At 40.6% G+C, this 25,088-nt stretch overlaps 1 protein-coding gene across 1 annotated transcript in view; it reads right to left on the reverse strand.

Moving 5' to 3' along the window:
• Window positions 1–25,088, reverse strand: part of SORCS3 (sortilin related VPS10 domain containing receptor 3) — a 180,806-nt gene that overhangs the window by 75,292 nt on the left and 80,426 nt on the right. Inside the window, exons 5-6 of the mRNA XM_005416385.2 lie at window positions 21,323–21,396; window positions 2,157–2,221 (exon numbers count right to left, since the gene is read on the reverse strand). Of these exons, the coding sequence (XP_005416442.2) occupies window positions 2,157–2,221; window positions 21,323–21,396 (139 nt within the window). The remainder of the gene's footprint in view (window positions 1–2,156; window positions 2,222–21,322; window positions 21,397–25,088) is intronic.

The following is a 25,088-nucleotide window of genomic DNA, read 5'->3' on the forward strand; positions in this document are numbered from 1 at the left end:
CCATTAATGCCAAAAGAAAAAAAAATTAAAAAATTTAAAAATCATCAAAATCAGGAGTCTAGTCCTAAACAACCCTTCCATTTCTTCCCCTCCCTTCTCCACTTTTTTTTTTTCACTTAAAATCATGGAGGAAAACAGAAGAAGAAAAAAGAAAAATGCCCAGCCTAGGAGAATCATGTATTTTTCAAGCAGCCAGTGACATTGAAGGCATGGATTCTTCTATCTGAATTAAACTAAGCAATGGGAATACTTAAATCTATGTCTGTTAATGCATCAAACAAGTGACTGAGCCACCAGACTGACCTAAAAGAGGCATTAGAGAAGCCTTTCCTTCCTTTTGCATAATACTGAGGAAAACTTTCATGAGAAGCTTTCTGATCAAGAGGAAGTAACTGCAGGGCCCCATTTTCCAGCAGGTGTAAGTGCCTCAGTTATTTCACTGAGCACATGAAGGCCCAATTTGGTTGCAGAACTAACTGGGAGAAAAGTTCAGTGCCCCATTCCTGAGCACCCAGAGCTGAACAATATCACACTGGGGAAGTCTATAGCTGTGAGGCTGTCATTTCTTTGTAACACAAACGAATATTGTTTCAAGCCTTAGAACCTCTAACTGGAGCAGCACTGTTCTTTTGTGCTGTGCTGGGAGAGGAGTCCTTGGTACAGGCCAGCAGGGCCAGCACAGCCCCACAGAGCTGGGATGGCAGCTGCAGTGGGGCTGTTTTGCTGACACCACTGGCCAGGCCTGGCTTCCAGTGAAACCTTTAACACCATCAGCTGCCAATTTCAAAATGCTGAATTTATATATTAAAACAAGAACAAAGAGCAAACCCCTGAGCAAACAAGACCTGAAGGGAGAGAGCTGTCTTTAAGCTGGGGATACATCTTTCAAAGATTTACATCCTTGACATATCCAATATTCAAATAGCTGGGTGAGCAAGTTTAAACTTAGTTTGAAAACAGACTCCATCAGCACTTTGCTTGCTTGCTTGGGATTTTTTTATTTGCATTTGACCACTTCTCCCATCATAGCTGTGACAGTACACACAGCAGCAAAGGCACTGAAGATGCCTCCCTACCTTGTCCACCCACCTGTCGGCCTGTTTTGCTTTTTCCACATATTCAACAAACAGCTGTCACCCCTGAGCTGTTATTGCCTGGTTATTTATTCAGCTGCCATCACTAAATAGCAGTGGGAGGCCAGTGAGTGATTTTAGAATATCCACAACCTCAGAGAAGCCATCTTGACAGACAAGAGTTTGTTCACACATCTGGCCTACGCAGCACTTGACTAAAACAGAGAAAAGTTTGCAAACAACAAAAATGAGGCTTTTTTTTCTCCCAGAAATCCTCTAACTCCTTAATCCTATGCTGTTTTTCTATACTGTCCCTGCACCAAAATGGGACACTTGTTCCATTGCTCCCACTTCCTCATGCTGGAGTAAAGTACCACACAAGGAGAATCTGCTATTACTGTGCTGCAGTTCCTGTGAGAAATAGCTAAAACACTTCAGAGAGAGTAAGTCAATTTGCATCTAATATCATGTCTTTGCTGGAGATTGACTATGTAGGAATCCATTCCACTGCAAATGTGACTAGATTTACTTCAGTGAGGGGTTAAGAAATTTTTTTCCTATTTCCTGCTTCAGATCCAGGCACCTTTTCAAGCCTGTAATATGCTGGTATGGAACACCTATTCATACATTATGAGCAAAACTAAAACATACTTTCAATACAAGACAAAGGGGCATAGGGACGTTCTGGCTGGAGGACAAGTCTGGCTGCAGGTAATTTCTCAGATTCTCAGGTACCGCCTAGCTGTTCTGAGCGCCTCTGGAAATGCATATGGTACAGTGCTGGTAGCCCAGCTCTCTATGATGGATGTAAACTACATGATACTGAAACAACAGGGAACAGAATAGGTGGGTTCTTAGCCCAACAGACTGTGCTTCTGTCCACCCCCTCCACAGACACAAGCCCTGTGGCCCGCGACTCTCCCCTACAGCTTCAGGATAAGAACATCACATCAAACCCCATGACCCACGTCTCCCCTACCAATTAAAATGTAAATGGGGAGGTAAAATGGGTAAAGTGGATTCTCATTCCCACTCCATTATTGGCTCAAAGCCCAGTTTTTAGCAGCGGCTGCAGGCACTCACGTCCATCAGCTGTCCGGGCTTCCATGTGCACAAGGTCAGGTTCTTTATCCAAACCAGCCACTGACCTAGGAGGAGAGAGACAGAGAAGACAGTCAGTCAGCTGAAAGGCTGCAATCAGACAGAGCTGGTGAAGGAGCACAAAGCCAGTTTAAACCTACCTTGGGACACCTGGGATGTAGGTCTCCAACCTTTTAACAACTCGTCTCCTTTGTATTTCCACACAGACCGTGCTCAGGGGCCCTACACCAACCTCCCGAGGCACAGGAGAGTGATCCTGCCTGTCCCTTGTCTACAAGATCAAGGCTACTATGACTGTTCTAGTGATAGCACAGAGAGCTGGTCCCAAGACCCAGTAAAATCAGAGTTCTGGCTTAATGCTGAAGGAAAAACAAGGGCACAGCAGCCTCATGCCTTCAGAAAGCAAATTAAAAGGAGGTTTTTATTTGGGTGATTAGAGACATGAAATACTAAGTTTCCTGATTCGCCTCTGGTTTGTTGGGCAATCTTCCTATTCTTTACCTCCTTTTCCCCATCTTCAGAAGAAAAACTTGTGTTGCACATATGGTGAATTTCTGATTTTAAAAAGGTGAGAAAGTATTCATTATTCACACCATGATCCCATGCCATCCATGGTCCTTGACAACTACCAAAAGAGGCACAAGGAGTTTTTTAATATCACTTGCTGGAACTCAAGCACCCCAAGTCAAATCTTCCCATGCATTGTTATTTACTCCCTAAAAATATTTTTCAAAGCACATTAAAAAGATACTTTTCCTCCTGGAAGAGGGAAAGTCAAGCCCAGAACAGAAATGTTATTATTAGTGTCCTGGCTGATAAGAATCACTGAGAGATGAACATTTAGTCCTAGCAATGGCTGGCAGGGGAAAAAAAAATCCATAGATGTCCCTGTGATTTATGGTGCTGCTTCTCCTGAGTTAACCAAAGGGTTAGATTAAAAAGGGACAATGACAAAAATCAGTTTCTAATTCGGTGGGAGTTGAATTTGATACAGTAGATTGTAAATAATAGATTCCCTCTGAGCCAGCCAACGTTCAGAACTCCCTAATGTTCTGAAAACATTTTCATCACATTCTTTTGCCGTTTTCATCCTTGAGGCATCAACAGCAAAAACAGTAAAAATAATAATAATAATAATTTTAAAAATACAGATGCTCTGATACATTTTTGTGAATCCCACAAAAAACACAGCAACTGAAGCAATGACAAACATATAAATGTGCTGGAGTTCACCTAAGATCAGGCAGCGCTGCAAATGTCAAAATAACTACGTTATGACCCACTGTGCAGGTAACTGAATCTGGCACTGCTTGTTAACGAGAGCACCACATCGACAGCAAGTCCATTCACAACACTCGGAATTGTGGCCAGAAGTTACCAACACAACAAAACAAAGCAGCACAGGCAGGGCTTTCATCATTCCGCTCACAGTGAGAAACAGTCTGCTCCTTAATCGCTACCATCAGTTTCAGGGTGATCCCACAAGGAAGAAGGGCTGTCTGTTATTGGCAAGGATGCCAGAATGAGCCTGAGTTCCTGTGATCACACAATTATTGGGATCAAAGCTTCCCAATATATGGACATGGTTAAAAGTGACAATAGGATACACAGAAATTCCTTTAAATACCAGTGAAAAATATTACAGTGTGCTGCAGTATTAGTCCCCAATGTATATAGAAAGCAATCTTTCTAGTTCATTGCAGAGGTTTTCTGCCTTTTTCAAATGAGTAGCACTAACTGCTGTAATTTCAGTCACTCAGTAACCATCACCCTTGTGTATGACATGCAAATAGAGACAGATGTACATGCTTACCATCATATCTATTCATCACAACTTAATGAAACAGAACAGTAATTCCAGCACTTTGAGGTAAAGGTTGGGAACACTTTAGGCACTTGCCCTGCAGCCCTTACCAACAGGTTTCCTACTTAAACTCAGCCTTAAATGCACTCTCCTGGCATCCATCCTTCTGCAAGCCAGACACCAGGCTCCTACTCAGAGCTACTTGCTGCATCCTGACACACATCTGACAGCGTCAGATGGCTCCACGTGGCCCCCTGACATCCTCTGGGTCCCTCCCCTCCAGATGGAGAGGGCACTGTATCTCCCCCTGCAGCAATGGGGCTAAACTGTTTGGCTCAGGTAATAAGAGACATCAGTCTGCCACAGTACTATTCATTTTAAAAGGGATTGCAATTAGAAGAACCTAAGTATATCCTAACAAAATCCAGAATACTCATTACCATTGTGCATTTGCACGCATGAGCTCTGTGGATCTACTCATAATGCCTTTCAAGTGTGCACCAGGGAATGAGAGGGATCTCCTGAAACATGTCATTCTAGCTTGAAGTTCCTTTCCACTGCCATCTACTTGTTCCCTTAATTAGTTTTGACAAGCCTAATTGTTCTTTTCAGAATAACAATGATGACAAAAAAGGACTAGCACACAGCACACTCCTAGTACTCCTCTGTTCACCAAATAGTGCAGTACAAGTTGAAAAGCTCACAAAGTGCTCTGCAACACAAAAGCAAGACAAGCTGCTCTATCTGCAGGCAGATAAGGGCGAGAAGTGATGCACTGGTCTTCCTTCCTTCACCCAAACCAAGTTGCTTTCTTATACCAATGACTGATTGCAAAACAGATCCCAAATCAATGCTGTTTCTTCATGCCTCACCTCACATCTGTTCCCACTGGCAAGGAACAGAGCTTTGTTTTGCATTGCTCTGACTCTTGAATTCAGGTATTTTTAGTAAATGGTCTCTCATCATTTGTCTGGAGGAGCTTTACATGAAGAATGCAAAAAAGTCAGCAGTGGGAAGAGCCAGATCCCGAAGCACAGCTGCAAAAACACACACACAGACTCTAAAGCTATCCCTTTATCCTTGTAATTCTCTAGCCTTGAGAACTCACTACAACAACCTCACAAGTGTGGCAATACAGCAGCAGCAACAAAACAAGAAGAGACACTTTCACAGCCTTGTATTTTCTTACACTCTGAAGAACATTTGGAGGATGCACTGCCCAATATTATTTAAGCAACTAAAGCACGTTGAGGAGAGATGTCAGCATCCACTGACTTATATATCCAAGTGTAGCCCACAGAGTGTGGTGGCTGGGAAAGGCTTTCATGGTGCTCTACCTAAAACACCTGTCCAGAGGCTTATAAAGACATGAGAATTTAACACTCAGGAGCCTGAGGTCCTGACCCATGGTCACGCAGATCTGTGCATATAAACTCCAGACAGCAAAATTTAAACCAAGGTTCACAAAATGCACCTGTGTGTGCTGCTGTGATAGCTGCTGCTGACACTTTCCCCAACTGCTGCAAAAGCAGTTTTCAAAATGTGGAGCCTGCAGCCAGAATTGCAGCAGGCATAGGATAATTTTCCAATTAAGAATTCAAACTACCTCTGAATTCCATTTAAAGGAAGAATTGTTAGGTTTTTTTATATCTTCTGGTGCTGCTTTTCCTTTCTGTTTTCATGGTAGCTCTTGATTTTCACAAGATCCTTCCTGTCCTCTTTTCAGAAGAGAATTGTGTGCTCTTGAAGGATGGACATGATCCTGGCAAGATCCTTATCCCTATCCTGAGGGAAGAGCATTGTGCATGGATGCACATTTACTAGGCCACTCTGCTAATATTGTATCTCTGACTGGGAGGGAGAACAGCCAATAAGGGGAAGGAAAACACAATATTCTGCACTTTAACTATTCCTAAAGTGTTTTCTTGTAGTTCCCAACTACAAGGTGTTATACACTTCAAAATAAAGAATGCCAACACATGCAAAGAAAGGAAAAAAGAAAACCAGAGACTCTTCAGGTTACCTGCCTACGGCACACCCCAGCTCATGTTTTCTACCAACTCTAATGCCTTTCCACGGAATAAACAATTCTTGCACTTTTTTCTACCCATTTTGCATTACTCACCAGGCATTTAAAGGTGAAAAGGATTGACATATGTCTCCTCTACCATTTTAAATGAAAACAGCTGAGCAATTCCAACTGCCTCTGTTGATCCTTGCTCCCTAAACCATCAACTGAGAGTAAGAGATGCTCTATTCCTCTGTCTCCTGGACCCAAGAGTTCAGGAGGTTTGAGCGAGTATCACTGAATGTGAGCAACATTTTTGTTTGGGAATTACCACAAGATAAAAGCAAAAATTCAGGTTACAGGAGTCAGCCTTTCAAACTTGATCTGGAACCTGCTGGACTGAGCTTTTTGCCAGGGGTGTGTCTAGTTTCTGATCAGTCAAAGTGGAATTCCCCTGCTTTGAAAACAAAATCAAAACTTTTACAACAAATTGAGACTCCCAATATGCTGACTTGAAAACTCATTTTTGCAGGTTAAGACATCAGACTGAAGGCAATTGCCAGTGTCTATGTAAAGAGACACAGGAAACAGATGGATACTACCTAGCAGGATATTGTGCACTAAATAAGGGCTAGAAACATCAAGGAAAAAGGCACATTTATTGTACAATAATATGTAAAGGAGGAAAAACTCATCCTCTTGCTGCAGGCAACTGCAGTTAAATTAGTGGATGTTGCCAATTAGTCTGATGCAATTTTAATTCTATTCTGCTCCAGAAGTGAGTAAACACTTTTGTGTTGTACCAGGCAAGCAGTGCATATTTCTAATTCATCCAAGCAACACAAGAGCCATGCCCATGTGCATTTATGGAAGCAGGAACTAATTCATTCAATTCCCACTCAACTGACCTGGAGTTTTCCACATGGAGCCCTTGCCCAATGACACATACCTTTTCAATAGGCTTCTCCTCTCTCTGATACTGCATCACATTTGTCTAGGTATCAATAACTGCAGTTGGCTTCAGGTAGTCAAGGTGATTCATGAATGAGTTGGTCTAAAATCACCTCCAGCAGACATTAACTCTGGGCACCTAACAGCCCCCATACACCCAACCTGCACACAACCCTGGGCCAGCCACCATAAACTACCATAGTTAAGAGCTATATAAATATTGAACTGTTGGGGCAAAGAATGTGTTTATTAAACACACAAATACAGCATCATTCTGTGTGTCTGAGCCAGGGGAGACGCTGCTGGATGTGTTAAGATGTGATGAGGTCTCTGAAGAGTTATGGGCAAAACCTCCTTGCACAGCATATTTCAAATGAAGCTTGGGAAAAAAGCTGGGCAGGAAGATACTGTAAGGAACTGTCTTAGCTCGGTCCCCGGAGCTTTCTACATCTTTTCCAGTGCTAATTTCCGTGATGCTGCAGTCCTGGACATCGGCAGAAGTAATTGTTGTGAGACTTAGCTTGCAAGATAAGGGAAAAAATTGCCAAGTGTTTATTCTCAGCTAATTTCTTTTCAGCAAAGCCAATCCTTTTTAAAATGGTCCCAATCAATTTTAAGGAGGTTTTCTGCATGGTATCTCAAAAACAAGGTGTTCATGGCATCTGCACGTCTTTCCATATGCGCATTCATGCATGTGCCCCCCTGCACCTCATCCCCACTAATACCAAATGTCTAAACCTGTGCCTTCCCTGTAAGTTCAGTGGATCACAGGCCCCTGAACCACAAAGTTTCTACACACAGTTCTTTTATGCATAAACTGAACCAAGAAGAGGAAAGAAGTCCAAATCAATCCTTTCCTTGAGGGGAAAACTGACATTTAGGCTCAACCATGTAAACCACCACCAGAGAATCCATTAAAGGTAGCAGGCTCTGCTACACAAAGCATCATTTCTTTCTCTTCTCAGTACATAAAAGAAGGTACTCTTTTTATCACAGAAATTAACAGGGAATACCTTTAAAGTATATTTTGCAACAGCAAAACTGCTGTTAGTTAATATTTTTTTCTTCTCCCTTTATGCTAACACCAAAATCTATGCACAAATAAGGCTGTGTCTAGTTCTCATCCAGGTCATAGGTCTTAGTCCTTTAAAGTCCTGTGGCATTTTTCCCAAACCTATACCATAAATCCCAAAGAATATAACCACATTCTCATGAAATATATTTGAAAAATTTTGCAGGTAGGAGGCCAAAGATCCTTATTCACAGCCTGGTCAAGGTTTGAAAGGACCAGTAACACAGGCAGGGCATGTGCTCCAGGTGCTATCCTAACTTCCCAGTGGTGCCTTTGAAATAGCTCCTTATGGGGACTGAGGCTCATGCAGGGAGTGTGTCAGCTATGCCAAGCCAGCCCTGGCTGCTCCCAGGTGCAGCCCCAGTCCTGGTGCTGAGGAGCTGGATGTGCCGCTCCTGACTAATCGGGGTACAGCTGATCCAGGCTATGCAAAGGCAGTCCTGAGGGTTTAGGCCTTATCCTAATTGAATAAGAAGCCTTTTTTTTTTTTTCCCAAGTCCTAGCAGTACCAGCATCAGGATATGGTGGAAGCAATGAAGCATCAGCTCATCAAGTTAAGACATCACTGTCCTGAAGGCCTCTCAAAGCCTGAGTGCACGACACACCATCAGCTCCCTACCCCAAATGCATCTAACATCAACAATGCTGCTTCAGAGAGGGCATTTCTAGAGAGGAGGGAGGGGATTTTCCTGAGGTTTAGAGGTCTGCAACTTTTAAGCACATTCCAACACAAGGGTTTGATTCTGTTTTGCCTTCTTCTGGAAGGGTCACTTTTTTGCAGGACAATTTCACTTTCATTATTCTAAATTTCAAGTCCCTTTAGGAAACAAGAATAAGAGTATATTTTTGGATTTTTGCATTTGCTTAAAATTAGCTTAGTGCCTACTATATTATGAAGCCCAGTTAATTAATGTTTTCCCAGTGCTTGGCTACCCTCCTTTGAAAGTCATGTACATGGGGAATTGCTATAGACTATTGCTGTGCTTTTTCATGAAACATGAATCAGACCTGCTTCGGATTACTTTAGAAAAGCAAAGTACATGCTCAAAGACCCCTCAACTCAGCCTGGCAGTCCTGTAACCAAAGATTTCACTGGGTTTACTCCTCTCCTTCAAAGGAAATGTTTGTAGGACTTGTAATATTCTTCCAAGTTTGTTTCCTAGCAGAAGTATCTTAAACATGACCCATTAAAGAAATATTTTACACCAAAATAAGGATTATCAGATACTGTGTGTTTAATTGGCCTCATTTGTACAAACGTTTTCCAGTTGTAAATATGACATGCCTGAAATGCTAAGGTTCAGTGATTCAGCTATTAACAGAGGCCTAGGCACAATAAAAGACCTCCAAAAAGCTTCAGAGCAAGAGCATCATTTAATAAATGAATGCAGCAGTTGATGGATAAAAATAAAGCCTAAATTGTCCAAAGAGGGGATGCCAGTATGAAAGTTGGCACAGACAATATGTATAGGATTTGCTGATGAGCCTCACATGCCTAAGAGCATTGTACATTGTATTAATTAAGGAAGAATGAGTCTCTACATTCCCTTTTGCAGGATATTGTGAAGAATCACCATGGGATAACATCTAATATTCTGGAAATGAATTTGTGGTTCATTTCATGCACTTTGGGGAAAAAACAATATGAAAAAAATAGATTTGTTTCACAAACCTTTTGTGACAGTTGTTTCTCTGCATTTCAGACACTAACCTGAAGAGAACAAATGGTTTATTTCCTTCTTTGACTTTTAGCCATCAGCCAGAAAAGGAAGAGGGAAAGAAAGGAATGAAGAACAAAGGTAAGGAGAAGAAATAGAGAGTAGAATGAACTACTCTGTTCTGGACCAGCAAGCATAAATGCATCAATGTGTCTCCTTGCCCCCAAAAAATCACACTCAATTAGCTGCTGAGAGTGAGATGCTCATTTGTCTCAATACCACAGGAGGAAAAGACAAAGAATCAGGAAACAAAAAGGATTCTGGCAGCAGGCAGATATCTGAAGACAGGCTCTGCCTGTAGAAACAACAGGTTGGTGTGGCTCTGATTTGTAAAAGCAACAGTGTTATGAGGTCAGCAGATCACCAAGTGTCTCATGACAAGTTTGCATCCGAGACAGAAGCACCCTCACAAGCAGAATGGAGATGAATAAAAGAGACACAATCACATGCAGGTCTCTGTCAGTGAGAGAGCAACAGTGCAGCAGGAGAGACCAGAGAAACCAGAGATCTTCTGTGGGTCCTTTGCTCCAATGTAGGCAGGTGAACAAACAACAAGGAGACAAGGATGCCCAGGGGGCTGAGCACTAGACATACTCCCAGCTCCTCACAACAGCAGCATCCCAAAGCATCCTCGTCCCAAAAGTATTGCCCTGGTCAAGTGAGAATGCTCAGGGCAGAATGCTGCAGTGGGAGTCATGTCAAGAAGCAAAGGTGTATGGTCAAGCTGTAGGTAAATCAAGAGCTTCTCTTTGCTGGGTTCTTAATCTGTTGTTACAGAGGAGCAATAAAAGGAAAGAGAAGTACAAGGCCAAATGAAAAGTAATGCTCTTCTGGTTTCTATCCTCAAGGCGAATTCCAAAGTGCCAGCACATTGTTCAAATCTAATGATTTGTAGAAAGAAAAAAAAAGAATTCTGGAGAAATTACTGCAGATCTAGAAATGGCTTTAGGGAGTCACTATTACAGATTGCTCCTAAAATCAATATTGTAATGGAACATGTCTCCTTCACTCAAAGATTTTCAATCAAAACCTGAAAACCAAAAATACTGTGAGCAAAACCTAAGAATCTGTCTGTACCCTTTGGCCAAAAACATGACAGAGCTTTTGGCTTGGTTTTCTTTATATTTTCAATAAAAAGCAGCATTTTCTTCTATGTGAGAAAACCCAGATCTACTGAAATCAGCTCTGAAGTCTACAGGTATTTATTATTTCCTAAGTACTTGCTGGCAGACACAGGTGAGTATGTTTCTCTCTCAGACTCAGCTACAGAACTTCTGATATTCCACTAAACATGGAAATGTGTCTACCTCTCATTTTTATTGCCTTCTGCCCAATGGAGAACAATCTTGCAAGATAATTACAGAGCTACGATAACCATGGCTATGTCCTATTCCAATTAACTCACTACTAATATGCAAGTGAAACAGCATCACTCACTGGCTTTTCATCCTTGTTCTCTATATGATCGGCAAGACACAAGTTACTGAATCAACACTATTTAAAAGAACCTGTAATGCAGCTAATAAGATGCTCCTTCCTGCTCTTACATTCTGATGTAGCTTCATGCTCACTGTGCTTAACAATAGCAAAATTAAACTCATCTCATTCTACAGAGGAGACTCAGGGGAATGCCAGAGAATGAAAGGATGGGAGTTTCATTTTCTTCTCTTGCCGAAAATGAATTCTGCGTCATATAACTGCTGATGAATTGTCGTTTTAAGAGAGTTTGTTAATTTACAACAAGCAGAATGCATAAAAACGGACCTCCTTATCTTTAATGGTTGTTATTGAGCAACACAAATGGTTCACATTTAAATTAATGCAGAAATATCTTGTCTGTTTTGCCATGATAAGACTATTCTTTTTGCACAGCATGGGCTCAACTTCTTCTGTTAAATAAAACAACTGGTTTTGTTCAGCTTAATGCCAGGCAAATCCAAAGGGTCAGCAGCTGAAGCCAGTTCAGGGAAATGAACTGGAATTTACCTGGGTCCTGCCTGATTCTTTTTGAGAAAATCTCTCTGAAGAATTTTGAGGTATCTAGTTTCAAGTAAAAATGGTCCCTGATAGTGCTGATGTACTCGCTGAGGACAAATCCTCTATTAGATTGCATCTTCCTCCACTGCAACGATGCTTCCAGCCCCAGCTGCTGTAAAGAAACAAGAGATGTAAAGGGGCATTTCTCAAAATCAACTGGGCCATTGGAGATGAGGTCTGGGGCAAAGGGAGGATGGATCCAGAAAAGATGCTCACTGCGGATGCCTGTAGGTGTTTTGCTATTGAATGAAATAGTCAGAAAATTATGTTTGTAATCAGAGTATGTGAAAAGGGAATTCCTAAACATCTCAGAAAAGTAGTGATTTTAAAAGAATTCCCAAATGTTTATCTTTCAGTCATCTGAAAACAAGAGGGATTTTCCCCCACACTGAGAATTCATCCATTTTCCCAGAAATGGAGAGATTAGTATGATATACAACAAAGGTCAAAACCTAAGCCAAATTCCACCCCCCCAAAAAAAAATTAAAAAGTGGGAGACTATTCCTTGCTAGCCAGAATGCACAAAATATGATGCTACTTTAAGCCTGGCAACCCGGCTTTTGATTAGCTTTGCCAAGCTATGACAGTATGGGAGATCCCCATATGCCTCAGAGGGATGCATTATTCAGTATATTAATTAGAGGCCTGGCTTTCATCAATGCTTCCTACAAAGAGTCACAAAGAATTACTCTGGGACTGTTCCTGACAGGTTGGAATTAATTTGTGTCTGAGTTCACATGCATCAGGAGAGCCAGGATGAAGTCAGGCCAGGCAGACTACATGAGTCAGCAGTAGAGCATTTCAGCTTCCAACACCGGCCATTGAAACACAGTGATGGGGTTTGGACTTATTTGTTTTGATGGGTTTTGATCTTATTTGTTACCTTCTTGCAGGAGAAGAACATAGATCCTCCCACCTGTGCTCTTCAGACAGACACAGCACTGGGACCCACTCCAGGGATCAATACAAACTGGGAAAAATATTCAACAAACTCTTCCTTAAAGCATTCCTGGTCTTTCTTACTAGTGGTTCATCTAGTCTGCTTCAGTCTCAGACACTCAGTCAAAGAGAGTAAAATTATAATTATAAAATCATAGTATAATTATAAAATTATCCAAGATCAGCAATGGGAGAGGTAAGAGAAGAGATTGGCTCCTGGGAGATACAGACACCTGACAGATGAGAGACCAAAGCCAAAGGATTTTTGATGGCTGAAAACACTAACTGCAGTGCAACAGGTGACATGTAGTGGTAGGCATTAGATTTAAGCCAAATAAGCAGAAATATTTTAGCCCTTATTTTTTGAGGCCTTAAGGAAAAAAATAACTTCCAGCCACAGAAGATTAAAGACATAAATGTGGCAAACATCACAAATTGTACTAAAATCATAACAAATCACAAATTCTAAAAGCTTGCTGGTATTTATGTAAGGACATCCACCATTACATTAGTGGAGAGGGATAGTTCTTCCTTCTGCAAGGTATGTTGTGTTTCTCAAGCAAAAAGAGGTCAGACAGAAAAAGGAGGTGGTTAGAAAGAGAAGTCATTCAAAGACAACTTATTCCAAAATTGCCCTTCCAAAGGATATACCTTTCATTGAAAGAACTCATTCTTGCTGTGAGAGCAGCCAGAATTACAGAGGTATATACACAATGTGACACTTTATCATGCAGCACTTCACTTAGGGTTCACTTATTATGCAGTTCATGGGTTTTAAAGGAGAATTTAAAGTACTTAAAATTATTTCCCTTCAAAATCACACAATCACACACAATCCTTCTAGTCAGAATGCTCTTAGTATGTTTTTCTTTTTTTTTCCTCATTAAAAGAGCTTTGAGCCTAGGCAGCCTGATTAGCATGACATCCACAGGACTTCATAAAAATGTCAAACACTTATTTTCCTAGGAAAGCAGGCAGTAAGGAGAGGGGCACCACACAATACTAAAGCATCCATCAGTTACAAGTTAGAGCTTACATTCATAGTACAAGAGATTAGTTCTAACTCACAAATTTGCTTTGTGATATAAAGTCATCAGTCAGGATAAACATATACCAAACCTCCAAATATCTTTGGTTTTAGTCCCAGGTAAACCAGAAATAGTCTGTAATATTTCTCCAGTATTGTACTATGGGTTTTTTCCACCTTCTACAAAGATGCATTCCCACATCCAACTATTTCTGTCGATCTCTCACCAACTTGTTTAAAAAGGAACATGGGCTGTGCCAGAAAGGGGAACAGCAGTCTGAACATTACACTGACCAGAGGCACTAATGGAACTCGTGGGATCTGTGTGTCTATAAAACAGTCCTGCAGCATTTCCCAGAGATAGAAAGTGAAGGATTTTCCTGTTCTTAGGGTCATTTAGGTTTTTATTCTCTTAGATACCCATAAAATCTATCACAATGTCCCTGGAAGAGCACTTACCAATCTGTAGCTCAAAATCAGGATAGGATTATAATTAGGAAAAATTATCACACACTTTGTTTCAGACTGGATTCTTTCCCTGCTTTAATTTTAAAATCATATATTGCAAAATGAACTTTTAGTCAAATTTTAAGATTACTTAAAAAGACCATCCAAAAACTGTCAAATATTTCAAAATATTCCTTCCTTTAATTTCTGAGAGAAATATTTTGATAATGTTGCCATGAATTCTGAAATACCTTTATTAACTTGGAACTTTTCCAACAAAAACAAACACTATTTCAGCCAATCAAAAGTATCCACCTCTATATTCAGATTCCATTTATATCTCTGTCACTGAGCTACTGTGTAATCACAAGTTAGTCACCCACAACCTAACATTTGGAGACACTAAATATCTATAGTGCCTATGGCATTAATTGTAGGCACACAAAATGAAATAAAATACCTAGCCTGACAGTTTCACTTTGCCCATTTTTTACTGAAAAGGAAAAAAAAATTAGGCTTATTATCACCATGGTGTTGTGGTCTTTAATTAACTAAAGTGACCTTGCAAGGAAATCTTTCAATATATACCAAGAATTTATGAGAAATTCTCATCTCTCCTGAAATCTTATTACAGAGCTTGAGGCTAGAGTTTGAAAATGCTGTCCTCAGCTTAGTACAATTCATGGTCATGGTGGCTTGAGTAACACATACCAGATTTATGTTACTTTACTCTCCAGGAGAAAAACCTTCCCCGGGTGTTTCTGCCCACGGGGCATGGGAAGTAAGTCCCTTTCCAGAGCCAAATGAGTCATTAGCCCAAGGGAGGCTCCAGTAATAGGCACTGGGTAAGTGCCTTGGTGATGCTCGTAGGTGTCCAAACTGGAGTCATTCCTTTATCCATAGCTCCATGTATGGTATGGTTTGAATCCTGAAAAACTCTAATGTAGGATTATTTAAGAGTCAATTTGACATTTACAAGACTATGTTTTCCTAACACTAAACTTGGCTGTAAAAAATCAGGCAATGTTTCCCCAGCACTGTGCAATGACACCATCTGGCAGTTAATGATTAGCGGGATTTACAGGAGAGGCAGGCACATATTTGACTAACCATCTCTCTGCTGACAAACTAGGCAAGTAAAGGTAATGTCAGCTGTATCCAAAGGTCACTGCTGGAACTGCTGCTGAAACAGTCTGCATGGACCAAAATTGGCACTGGAATGAGGAAATATCAGTGCTGTCACAATGAAGAAATAAAAACAGACACAAACATCTCTGTGAAGGTAGATACAAACCCAGACAATAACCTTTAGAAAAACTGAGGCAAGCCCCTTAACTTCTGCCACACTACTCTCAGATATCCAAACCAGCCTTCACTAAAGTCATCCTGAAATTCAGCCTGCAACTAAAAAGAAATACACTGGCTGATACATTTTATCACCTTTTCTTACCCAAAATTACAAAAAAGACTGAAAACCTTGCCCTTGAATGACAAAATTTGTTGTCTCATTCCTCAAACAATTGTGACAGAAAACCTTTAACTCCAAAGCAAAGCCTAAGTTAGTGGACACAAAGCCTCTTTCTTTCTTTCAGTGAAAGTGTTCCCTTCTCACGATTTTTAACTCTCAGAGATCAAGTGAGTGTGGCTGGCATTCATAGATGCAAAAAAAAATAAATCACAAAACAAAACATAAATCTGGTTGATTAGCATGGAAAAAAGAGAAAAAATTAAATTATGGGGAGATTTTTTGAGGGAATCAGTAATGTATTTGAGAACTGCTTGATGCAACTAATTTTTATACTTGCAAATACAAATGCTGCTCCTTGAAGCCATGCTAGTGCACGTCCGATTTTTCTCCTCTCTCCTTTCCTGCCTTGTTGGTCTTATCTGTCCAACTTTCATGACCAGTGTGTATTTCAGTGGCTTTTACTGACTAGACTCATGCTGCACACTGACTTCAGAGCTCCAAGCATCAGAAGTACCAGAGGCATCAGAAATTCTGCACAGATTTCTCCTCCTCTTCCATGAAAATGGGTATTCCCCACTTTCCTGCTCCCAGGCTTTGAGAGAATCACCCACAGCCCCAGAGAGCATGAGTAAAAAATAAATGAGAAGGGAAATATCTAGCTGTAACAGGCAAAAAAACCCCAACAAAACCACAAAAAATTAAAAACCCAAAAAACAAAAACAAAAAAAGCAAACCCCCCCAAAAAAACTAACAAAAAACAAAAAACTAACAACAACAAACAAACAAACAAACAAACAAAACAAACAAAAAAACCCCACAAAACCACACCAAGGAAAATGGTTCCACATCCACCACTTCATATGCCTCAGGGATGACATAAGGCGGGAAACAGGAATGTGTTCTCCAAAAAAAGAAAAGCCTGGGGAGACACTAAGAAAGGGTGTTGGTGTCCAAAGGAATATCTAGTGCTATCCTCTGCTCAGGATGGTGATCCTCATGTCTGCCCAGCAAACAGAGCAGGGCCTCCAAAGACAGATGGACAGAGGATATTCACAGCTGTTTAGCTGATTGGACAGAAAACACAGGTCCCCTTGAGAAACTCTGTATTTGAAAGAATTAAACCATAAGATGATAAAAGGATTTCATATGCCACTAAAGCATCTTTTCATTCTCTTGTACCCTCTGGTGCTTTTAATCTACTGCTGTAGCACTTCATATTACTCTATTTGAGTACTTCACCCACTACAGTCATCAAGGTGCTCTCCTATCCCAGTCTCCCACAGGGTAACAAGGCAAAGTCAGCTGGAGCCACACAAGGTGACAAGGAAAAGCTGGGTCCAGCAAAGTGCTGGGTGAATGCTCCAGTAACCAACCCATCCTGCCCACCTGCTTGGTCCCATTGTGCTGCTGCAGGAAAAGGCAGAGGTAGTAAAAAAAAACAACTTAAGGACAATTCAAGTCCTATGATTCTTTATCAGGAGAGCAACAGTATTTAGTCAGCAGAACAGACCATGTGTTTTACAGGCAAGGAAGCTTCCCCAGCATTTCTACGGTACAAAATACGGGCTTTATTTTTTCATATCCTCCACATGGCAGCACAGGTGTCTAAGTTATAGTGATATAAAATGAACAGGGCCCAGAGGGAGCTGCAGAAATGTGTTCTGAAAGAAAAGAACATTGAGTAGGATTTTAACAAACTTTGCACCCATGCTGGTTTCAGTTATCTTGATTGATCTTGGAATTTCTGCATCACATTAGCGTAAACTCGCTATTTCCAGTCTTACAGGATCCTAAGTTATTAAAATCTGAGGCCAAGGCACGTGGGAGCCAAATCTGGATGCCTGTACACACATCAAGTAACACATTCTGTTCAAGCTCTGCCACTGTCATCAGTGGGTGTAGTTAACAAATGAATCACTACTACCAAAGTAGAGAACTCAAATCCTAGGGATTTTTATAACTGTGAGTGGCCCAGGGGTGAATCTCAGCTCATGCACAAACTTTGAGCAGGCTCAGGAACCCATGAGAGATGTCCCATGAACAGTTAGACATGTGACATCCATAATGAATGAGAACACAAAACTACAAACCAGTGAGTAGCACCAACAGCTATGACTAAGGAAAGAAGCTGCAAGCAAGAGCCAGGATACAATGCCACAAGTTGAGATTGGAGCTTAGGGCTTTGTTTTTGACCAGAGAGCCATCACAGATGCTGTCTGCTAGAGCTACACCAAAAAATGCGCAGAGTGACTTGTGTGTCCGTGAGTAACAGAGAGGTTGTGCTTACTCTGCTGAGGAAAATTCACATCCCAGTCTCACAAGGTCTGAAGCAATCATGATTCTCTCCTGGCCTTAAGGTCTCTATGTGTGAGGTCTCTCAGAGAAGGTATAATTATTCAGAAATATCTCGGAGAGAAAAGTAAGACCTCTTCTTGTCATGTTGACTGATCACATGAACCAGGCGAAGTTTAGAGTCTTCACAAGCCCATTCAAAGCAGCCTGAGAGATGAAAGCCATGTTTTGAAGGCAAACACATTCAGCAAAGCCTGCCCCAGATAAAGCCAGCTGCATTCCAATCAGATGGAAACCATCCCATTTCATGAAGGGTGCTTACCTGAGCCTCTGCTAATGAACAATGCAGAGCAGCACAAAAGAGCAGCTTATCTCATTTTGACATCTCCCTATCATTACTATTTCAACTTTCATGGAAGTTTTAATTCAGAGGTTCAATAATGTAGTATTTGATAGACTGATGACAGGGACAGTGATAGGCTGGTGACATGGAAAGGCAAGCTTACCACAGGCAAGCTGAGAGCTGCACCTGACACACCAGAGGGAAGGGAGGGCATCCAGAGAGAGACTGACAAACTCGAGAGGTGAGTCTGTGTGAACCTCATGGCTCCAGGAGAACTTACAGCACCTCTCAGTAGTTAAAGAGAGGGAGCTTTTACAAGAACATGTAGAAATAGGACAAGAGTAGTGGCTTTCAATTTAAAGATGGTAGGTTTAGAATAGATAATGGAAATAAGTTCTTTATTGTGAAGCTGATGAGGCAATTGAACAGGTTGCCCAGAGGAGTCACAGATGTCCCATTTCTGGCAGTGCTCAAGGTCAGGCTGGATGGAGCTTTGAGCAACATGGTCTAATGGAAGGTGCCCTTGGCCCTGGCAGGGAAGTTGGAACTAGATGATTTTCCAGGTCCTTTCCAACCTATACTATTTTATGATTCTCTGAGCTTCACAGAGTAGTGGCTTATGTCCCTCTGAAACTTACAGCTATTCTCTCTTTTCTATTACACTTTTCTCTCTTTTAGTGCACTAAAAAGAAATCAACAAATTTCGGAGGCTAAAATGGTTTTTTGCATTTTTTTTCTGTAAAGATCTTACAAGCCAGAACTTGCAAGCCATCACAGTTTGAAGCTTTAAAGGGAAAGAAAAGGAGAAAAAAATCAGCTAAGGAGAGTTATTATATTCCACAATTTCAATACCTCTTATACCTGCACTATGGATTGTTTCAAATCCCTCCCACTCTGGGAAAAACCTAATTCACTCTCTTGGGAAGCTTATTCTCTGTGGGACTCGCTGTTTCTGAGTGGAATAAAGATTTCTAAGTCTATGTCTTATGATTTTTAACTATAGAAGACTTGTACATTTCCTGAGAAAAAGGCACCTGAAACACAGACATTATATAATGCACTGCTAAAAAACAGTGTTCAAACCATGCAGCAAAAGACAATGAAAAATGATGTAGACTGTGGGAAACAATACACATTTGGGTGTCAAATGGACAAACAAGCAATTTCCATTAACCATTATTATATGGAAGAAGAAAATAAGGCACAACATCACAACCTGTCCTTTAAAAAGAGGTTCTGCTTTTCTTCCCAAGTCAGCTTAGCCCTTGCACCTTATCCTCCAAGAAAGCCTCTCCCCTAAGCTCACTTGTGTTATTTGAAGGATAGGTTAAAATTATTCCAAGGACCAGCTATTCTGCTCCACAGAAGGATACACATGGAGAGGATCTACACTCGCCTTTGTCATGTGCACCCAGCATGAATAGTGAGATCAAAGGATTTTTGATAGTTAGGTCAATCATTCACCTGCCACCAGAACCAGGAAAGAAAAACAACTTCCTTTCCTACATTACGGAATTGTCCTCTGTCCCCTGCTCAGGATGGTGATGCTCAATGTCTGCTCAGCAAACATAGGCAGGGACTCCAAAGACAGATGGACAGGGGATATTCACAGCTTTTTAGCTGATTGGACAGAAAACACAGGTCCCCTTGAGAAACTCTGTATTTGAAAGAATTAAGCCAGTCTGTCAGTCTGTCTGTAACATGGACAGACAAAGTTCTAGACCTTTGATATATTTTGCAGGTCTGTGTGACTTAGGAACCTTAAAACTTCCTTTCCTCAGTGTTCAAAACCTTCTCACACTGTCCAGATTCCTCATGGACACTAAGGGAAATCTCTAGACCTGATGCCAAAAAGCCAATTTTTAAATGTTGGAGTCTAAAGAGGTTTACAGAGATTTCCAGAAGAATGTAGATAATTTGAAATGAGGAGTCTACCTCCAAGGTGTGGAAATACTGAAAATACAATCTATAGATATTTTGTGCCTGGATTCCAAGGGCTATCAATGAGGTGCAAAAATTTCTACAAGAATTTGACTCTAAGATATATAGATCTAGACATAGATATGCATCATGCTTTGTAATTGGGGGTAAATGTTTAAGTTTTCCAAGTCCTTTTAATTTTTAACCATCCAAAATGTGACCCTCTGGTTCCTTAATATTACAATCTTTTTGGGTCTTAAGGACCAGACACTTTTTTTAGCTATGCACAGATTCTGTAAATCAGCACTTCTACACATTCACACACACCCCATCATCTGGCATATAGTAAGTACAGCATTAAGAATCTGATTCAAGCCCCAAATCCTAAATTCAACTATGGAAGAACTACACTTTTCTTTTTCTCTCTAAAAGTCAATTCTTGAGCCTTCACATGGTGAAGAGAAGTTTGGAAAATATGCATCTGAGATGGCTGAGCCTGGAGATAGGAACTAAATTTGTTTCATCATCTGATTTTAAGACACTCTTCCAATTTGAGAGGTTGACACTTGGGAATTGAGAAGGAATTGAGTCACAAAGCAGATTTTTAGCAAACTGCAGATCTTGGGCTTTCACTAGTCACTATAATAAAACTGGCTCCTCAGAGAGTGATTTAAAGCAGAGTGAATCATCCCTTCTCACCAAGATTGCATAAGGAGACTGGTCAGAGCGGCTGGCTCTGCACAAAGACTGTGTTCTAGGGTAAAGTAACTCTCTGAAGGGCTGAAAAATAGGAAGTCTAATGGTCACAGGTTTGTCACTGAGGCACTGGACAGCTCCTCTGTGTTACTCTAGGCAGGAGTACAATGAAGAAGCATGACTTCTGCAATTATCAAAAGACTTGTACTTCTCTGTAAAAGACACCACATTTTATCAGACAAGAAGTACAAACACAGACTATTGCACCGCAAGGTGTGTTCTATGGACTGAATTTATAGCATTGATGATGAACAAAACCAAGGGTATACTTCATGTTCAGATAAAGTAACCAATCCCTTCAAGTTAGATGCCCTTCTCCCCTCCATGACCCACCCAAAGCAAGCCAAGCCAGTGGCCCCAACTCACCAGTAAAACCTGTTTGGAGTGACCCGCTCATGCATGAGCTGCCATTTTCTTCCAAAGTCCATGGAGCTGTACAGCTGGAAGACAGAAAGAGAGAGTGAGAAAGAATAAACTTTGAGGAAAAAGAAAGAAGACTGTTGCTAGATAAAGTATTCAAATCAGCTCAGATTAAAGAACTTGAATGGATGGTTCACAATAATTATACACAATTATTGATCACCCTCAGCAGGGGAGGCTAATGTCTTCCCTTTACTCTTAAATCACACTGGGCTCCAGAGAATCAAAAGCAGGTTGTCTCTTCCCAAACCTTGTCAAACAACTTTGTCCTTCCAAATTTCAGCTGTCAACACATTCACTATGACTGCCATATAACAAAGCTGGCTGTTCTCCTGGCTTCTTTTGTTTAATAGGAAGCAGGTGACATGTGAGTTCCTAGTATCAAATAGAATGAGAGACAAATCAGATTAGTCAACATGACTCTGATGAGGTAGTGACTCTATCCTCAAGGTCATGCCATTACTTGTTTTTATGGAATGAATCAGATCTCTTCTGTATTGAAAAGTAAATGGCTCCTAATTTATATTTTCTAATATTGAGAATGAGGTCTAAATTTTCAGGTAAGTTAGAAATCAACCTGGTCATTAAACACCAAAGATAGTGGCATGACTTCTTGGAAGCCAAATTTTCAATAGAATGATTTTTTTTTAGTCTTTCTGTTAAGAAACAACACAGCTGTAATGTAACGAAATTTCCATGCAACTCCATGCTGAGTTTCAGACATATGTTTGCTTCATATATATTCTGCTTAATACCACAAACACCATTCTCCATGTAATTATTTTCTTACCCATAATGCATCCTCTCACAATCAAAACATATGTAAGCTCCTTTTCTCCAACTATGAGCAAATTTGGTTCTTCAGAGAAAAAAATATGCTTTGAGAAATAACTACTATGCTTTACCACTAGATCACAGAGAACTAAATATCAGGCAGCATTTTGATTAGAATTTCAAATAAATTTCATCTGATATATATTCTGGCTTAACAAAACAAGGGTTGATTGCCAGCTAAGGAGGTAGATAAGGGAACTGAAAAAACTTCAATGTTTGTAACAGCCAAATTTAAGTCCCTAATGGGAAAATGATATCATTTGAGCACAAGATTCTGCATTGCATTTGATTTGAGTAACTGGATTTGCAAATTGGAGGCAGGTCCATGTTCAGATTGGAAGAGTTCACAACCTAGTGATATGTCCTGTAGCACCACTGTGATGGATGGCTAAGAGTGACTGGGAAGATAAACCACATGTGCTCACACTGAATATTAACTTCTTGAACAGGCAGCATCTTTGACCACAGAGAGGCAGCAGCCACATCTGAGCTGGACCATAGATCAATTTAGAAAGATGATTGGAAAAGGCTGTTTGAGCAGTGTCCAAAGCCTGAGGCAGTTAATTAATTCTTGCTATGTTTGTACTCAACTACACAACCAAATCACTGTATAGTCAGCAAAAGAAAGTCAGAAACTGAAATTCAGACCCCATCAAGAATCTAATGCAACTGTTATGTGTAAAGACAAAAGAATCAGGCCTTTGCATTTTTGCCAACAGGAATGCCAGTCTGGCCAGTAACAGCTCAAGTGCCAGTAAAACACATATGGAGGAAAGATATGGAAGCAGGCATCCTTCAATCTTCATGTCAAAAAGGGCTCCAATTATGTAAACTTTAGGCAACACCACTAAGCTTGTAAGAAATATTAAGAAAGATTTTCTACCCCATGTTTTTCAGGAGATCAAATATTATCTGAATATTCTAATTTGGCCATATTTCTTTAGCACCGTCTCTAGATAGGGTAACATACTGCACTACAAGTCCACAACCAGACTTCCTCTGCTTTTCAGGTGATTGTCTAAAAAATATGATAGAGTCCTCTGCCCCAAAAGAAATTCTGTGTAGACATAAAATAAAGCAACAAAGCATCACTTGTCTCTTTTAAAGGAGCCAGGAAAAGAAAATTACTTGTCCAAATTTGAGATTAGGCTTATGAAGTCAGCATCAATATCAAGATAACTAATTCTCAGAACACACAGGTTTTTAAAAACAATAACTGAGAATCCACACTCCAAAGTCAAAATTCTACAGTGCTACAGCTCTGCCCAGCCTTTAGCACAATTCCTGTCAGGAATATTCCTTGAGTCACTGGACATGATTTGCACATACAAGCACCTCAGCACGGACTGAGTTGCATCAGTTGTGTCAAACAACTTGGTTATCCTTTGCATGTTTTGGCTACAGGTGCAAGTTAGCCAGGCTTCAGGCAACTTAGTCCCACTTAAGTCATGCTCACAAGCGAGTCCAAGTGGGTCTAGCATCCTGATTGTATTCTGCAATGGATTAACTATTCTCACCATGAGAGGGAAGGATTAACTACATAGAGCCATTTCCTTCGATTCTCTTTTATCTTTTGCCCCTGGCATTTCCTTTTCTTCTACAGCAGCATAACAGCAGTAGCTACAGAAAGCTCAGTGACATGAAGCATAATCCCTTTCAACCACTCATGTCTCTCAGTGTCTCTTTCAGGGAGCATCCCACTCTGTATCAAGTTAAAAACCAGAGACCAGCTACTGGTCGGGGTTTTTTTCTTTCTTTTCTCTTTAAAGCTCAGGTGACTGATGTCAGAAGAATTAAACTGAACTTGCAGCCTTTATGTGATTTCAGATAAAGAGATAAAGAGAATATTATTAATTTCAATAATTTTTATTTATTTTTCACCTACTTACTCTGGGCATCCACTTCAAATTTTAACCTGATGACTGAGTCTTAAAGCAGTATGACAGAACAAATCCCTAAAAGGCCTCTCTGGCCCAGTTCAGTTTTATAGTATTATTTACAGATGCAAATGCAAAGGTTAGTGTTGAATAAATAAATAAAACATACAATAAAGTGATTTCTAGTATGCATTAAAATTGAATATATACATATACTTTTTGTTTATCTCCCTTCACAAGAGAAGACAAGCTTTAGAAAAGACAACAAATTTAGCGGCAAGTACAACGGAATTCAATATAAATGAATTTGTCCTAAGGCTGAATACTAAGCAAAGAAAAAAAATGCTGTAGGTATGGTGCCAAGATGTTCCCATTTTAAAGCTCTGCTCTGGCTCTTTAGTGACAAGTAAACATCTCTGGAATTTCCACTTCCCGGAGCACTCCAACACATTGCTTTGAGAGGGGTGGACTCCAGTGTACCGTGGGGGTGGTATTGTGAGGGTATGGCCCTTCTGCAACCTCCTCTGTTATTTGACTTTGGTGACTGAAAAATTAAGACCATTATGGGTCTTTGTGTTTGTCTGGGCTGTCTTGTCTCCTGATGCAGCTAAAGAGTGGCATGCAGAGGATCTGACTCTGCCTCTACTCAGGATTCTATAGTCAGACCTATCACTTACAACAGGAAAGGCTGTACCATCAAAAAGGTAAATGGCAAATATTTATCCAAACAGCATCACGATACTCCCCACTCAAGGGGAGTAGCAAAGCACTAGCAAACATAGCTAGCACGAAACATATCACATCCACCAACACAGCCGTGCAGCTCACCAAGAACACAATCTGTGCAAGGAAAGACGTTGGCAGCCCCAGTGATACCCAACTTTGTTTCACTACAGGCCAGACCTTAACTCCTGCTTGTTTTTCTTAGCACAAATCTGAATCATAAGGATTTTATGTACCACAGGCAGAATGCTTCGTCTTCAAACTCTAAGAACAGTGGC

The sequence above is a fragment of the Geospiza fortis genome, unplaced genomic scaffold, assembly GCF_000277835.1.
Source record: "Geospiza fortis unplaced genomic scaffold, GeoFor_1.0 scaffold130, whole genome shotgun sequence".
In the NCBI taxonomy this organism is placed as follows: Eukaryota; Metazoa; Chordata; class Aves; order Passeriformes; family Thraupidae; genus Geospiza; species Geospiza fortis.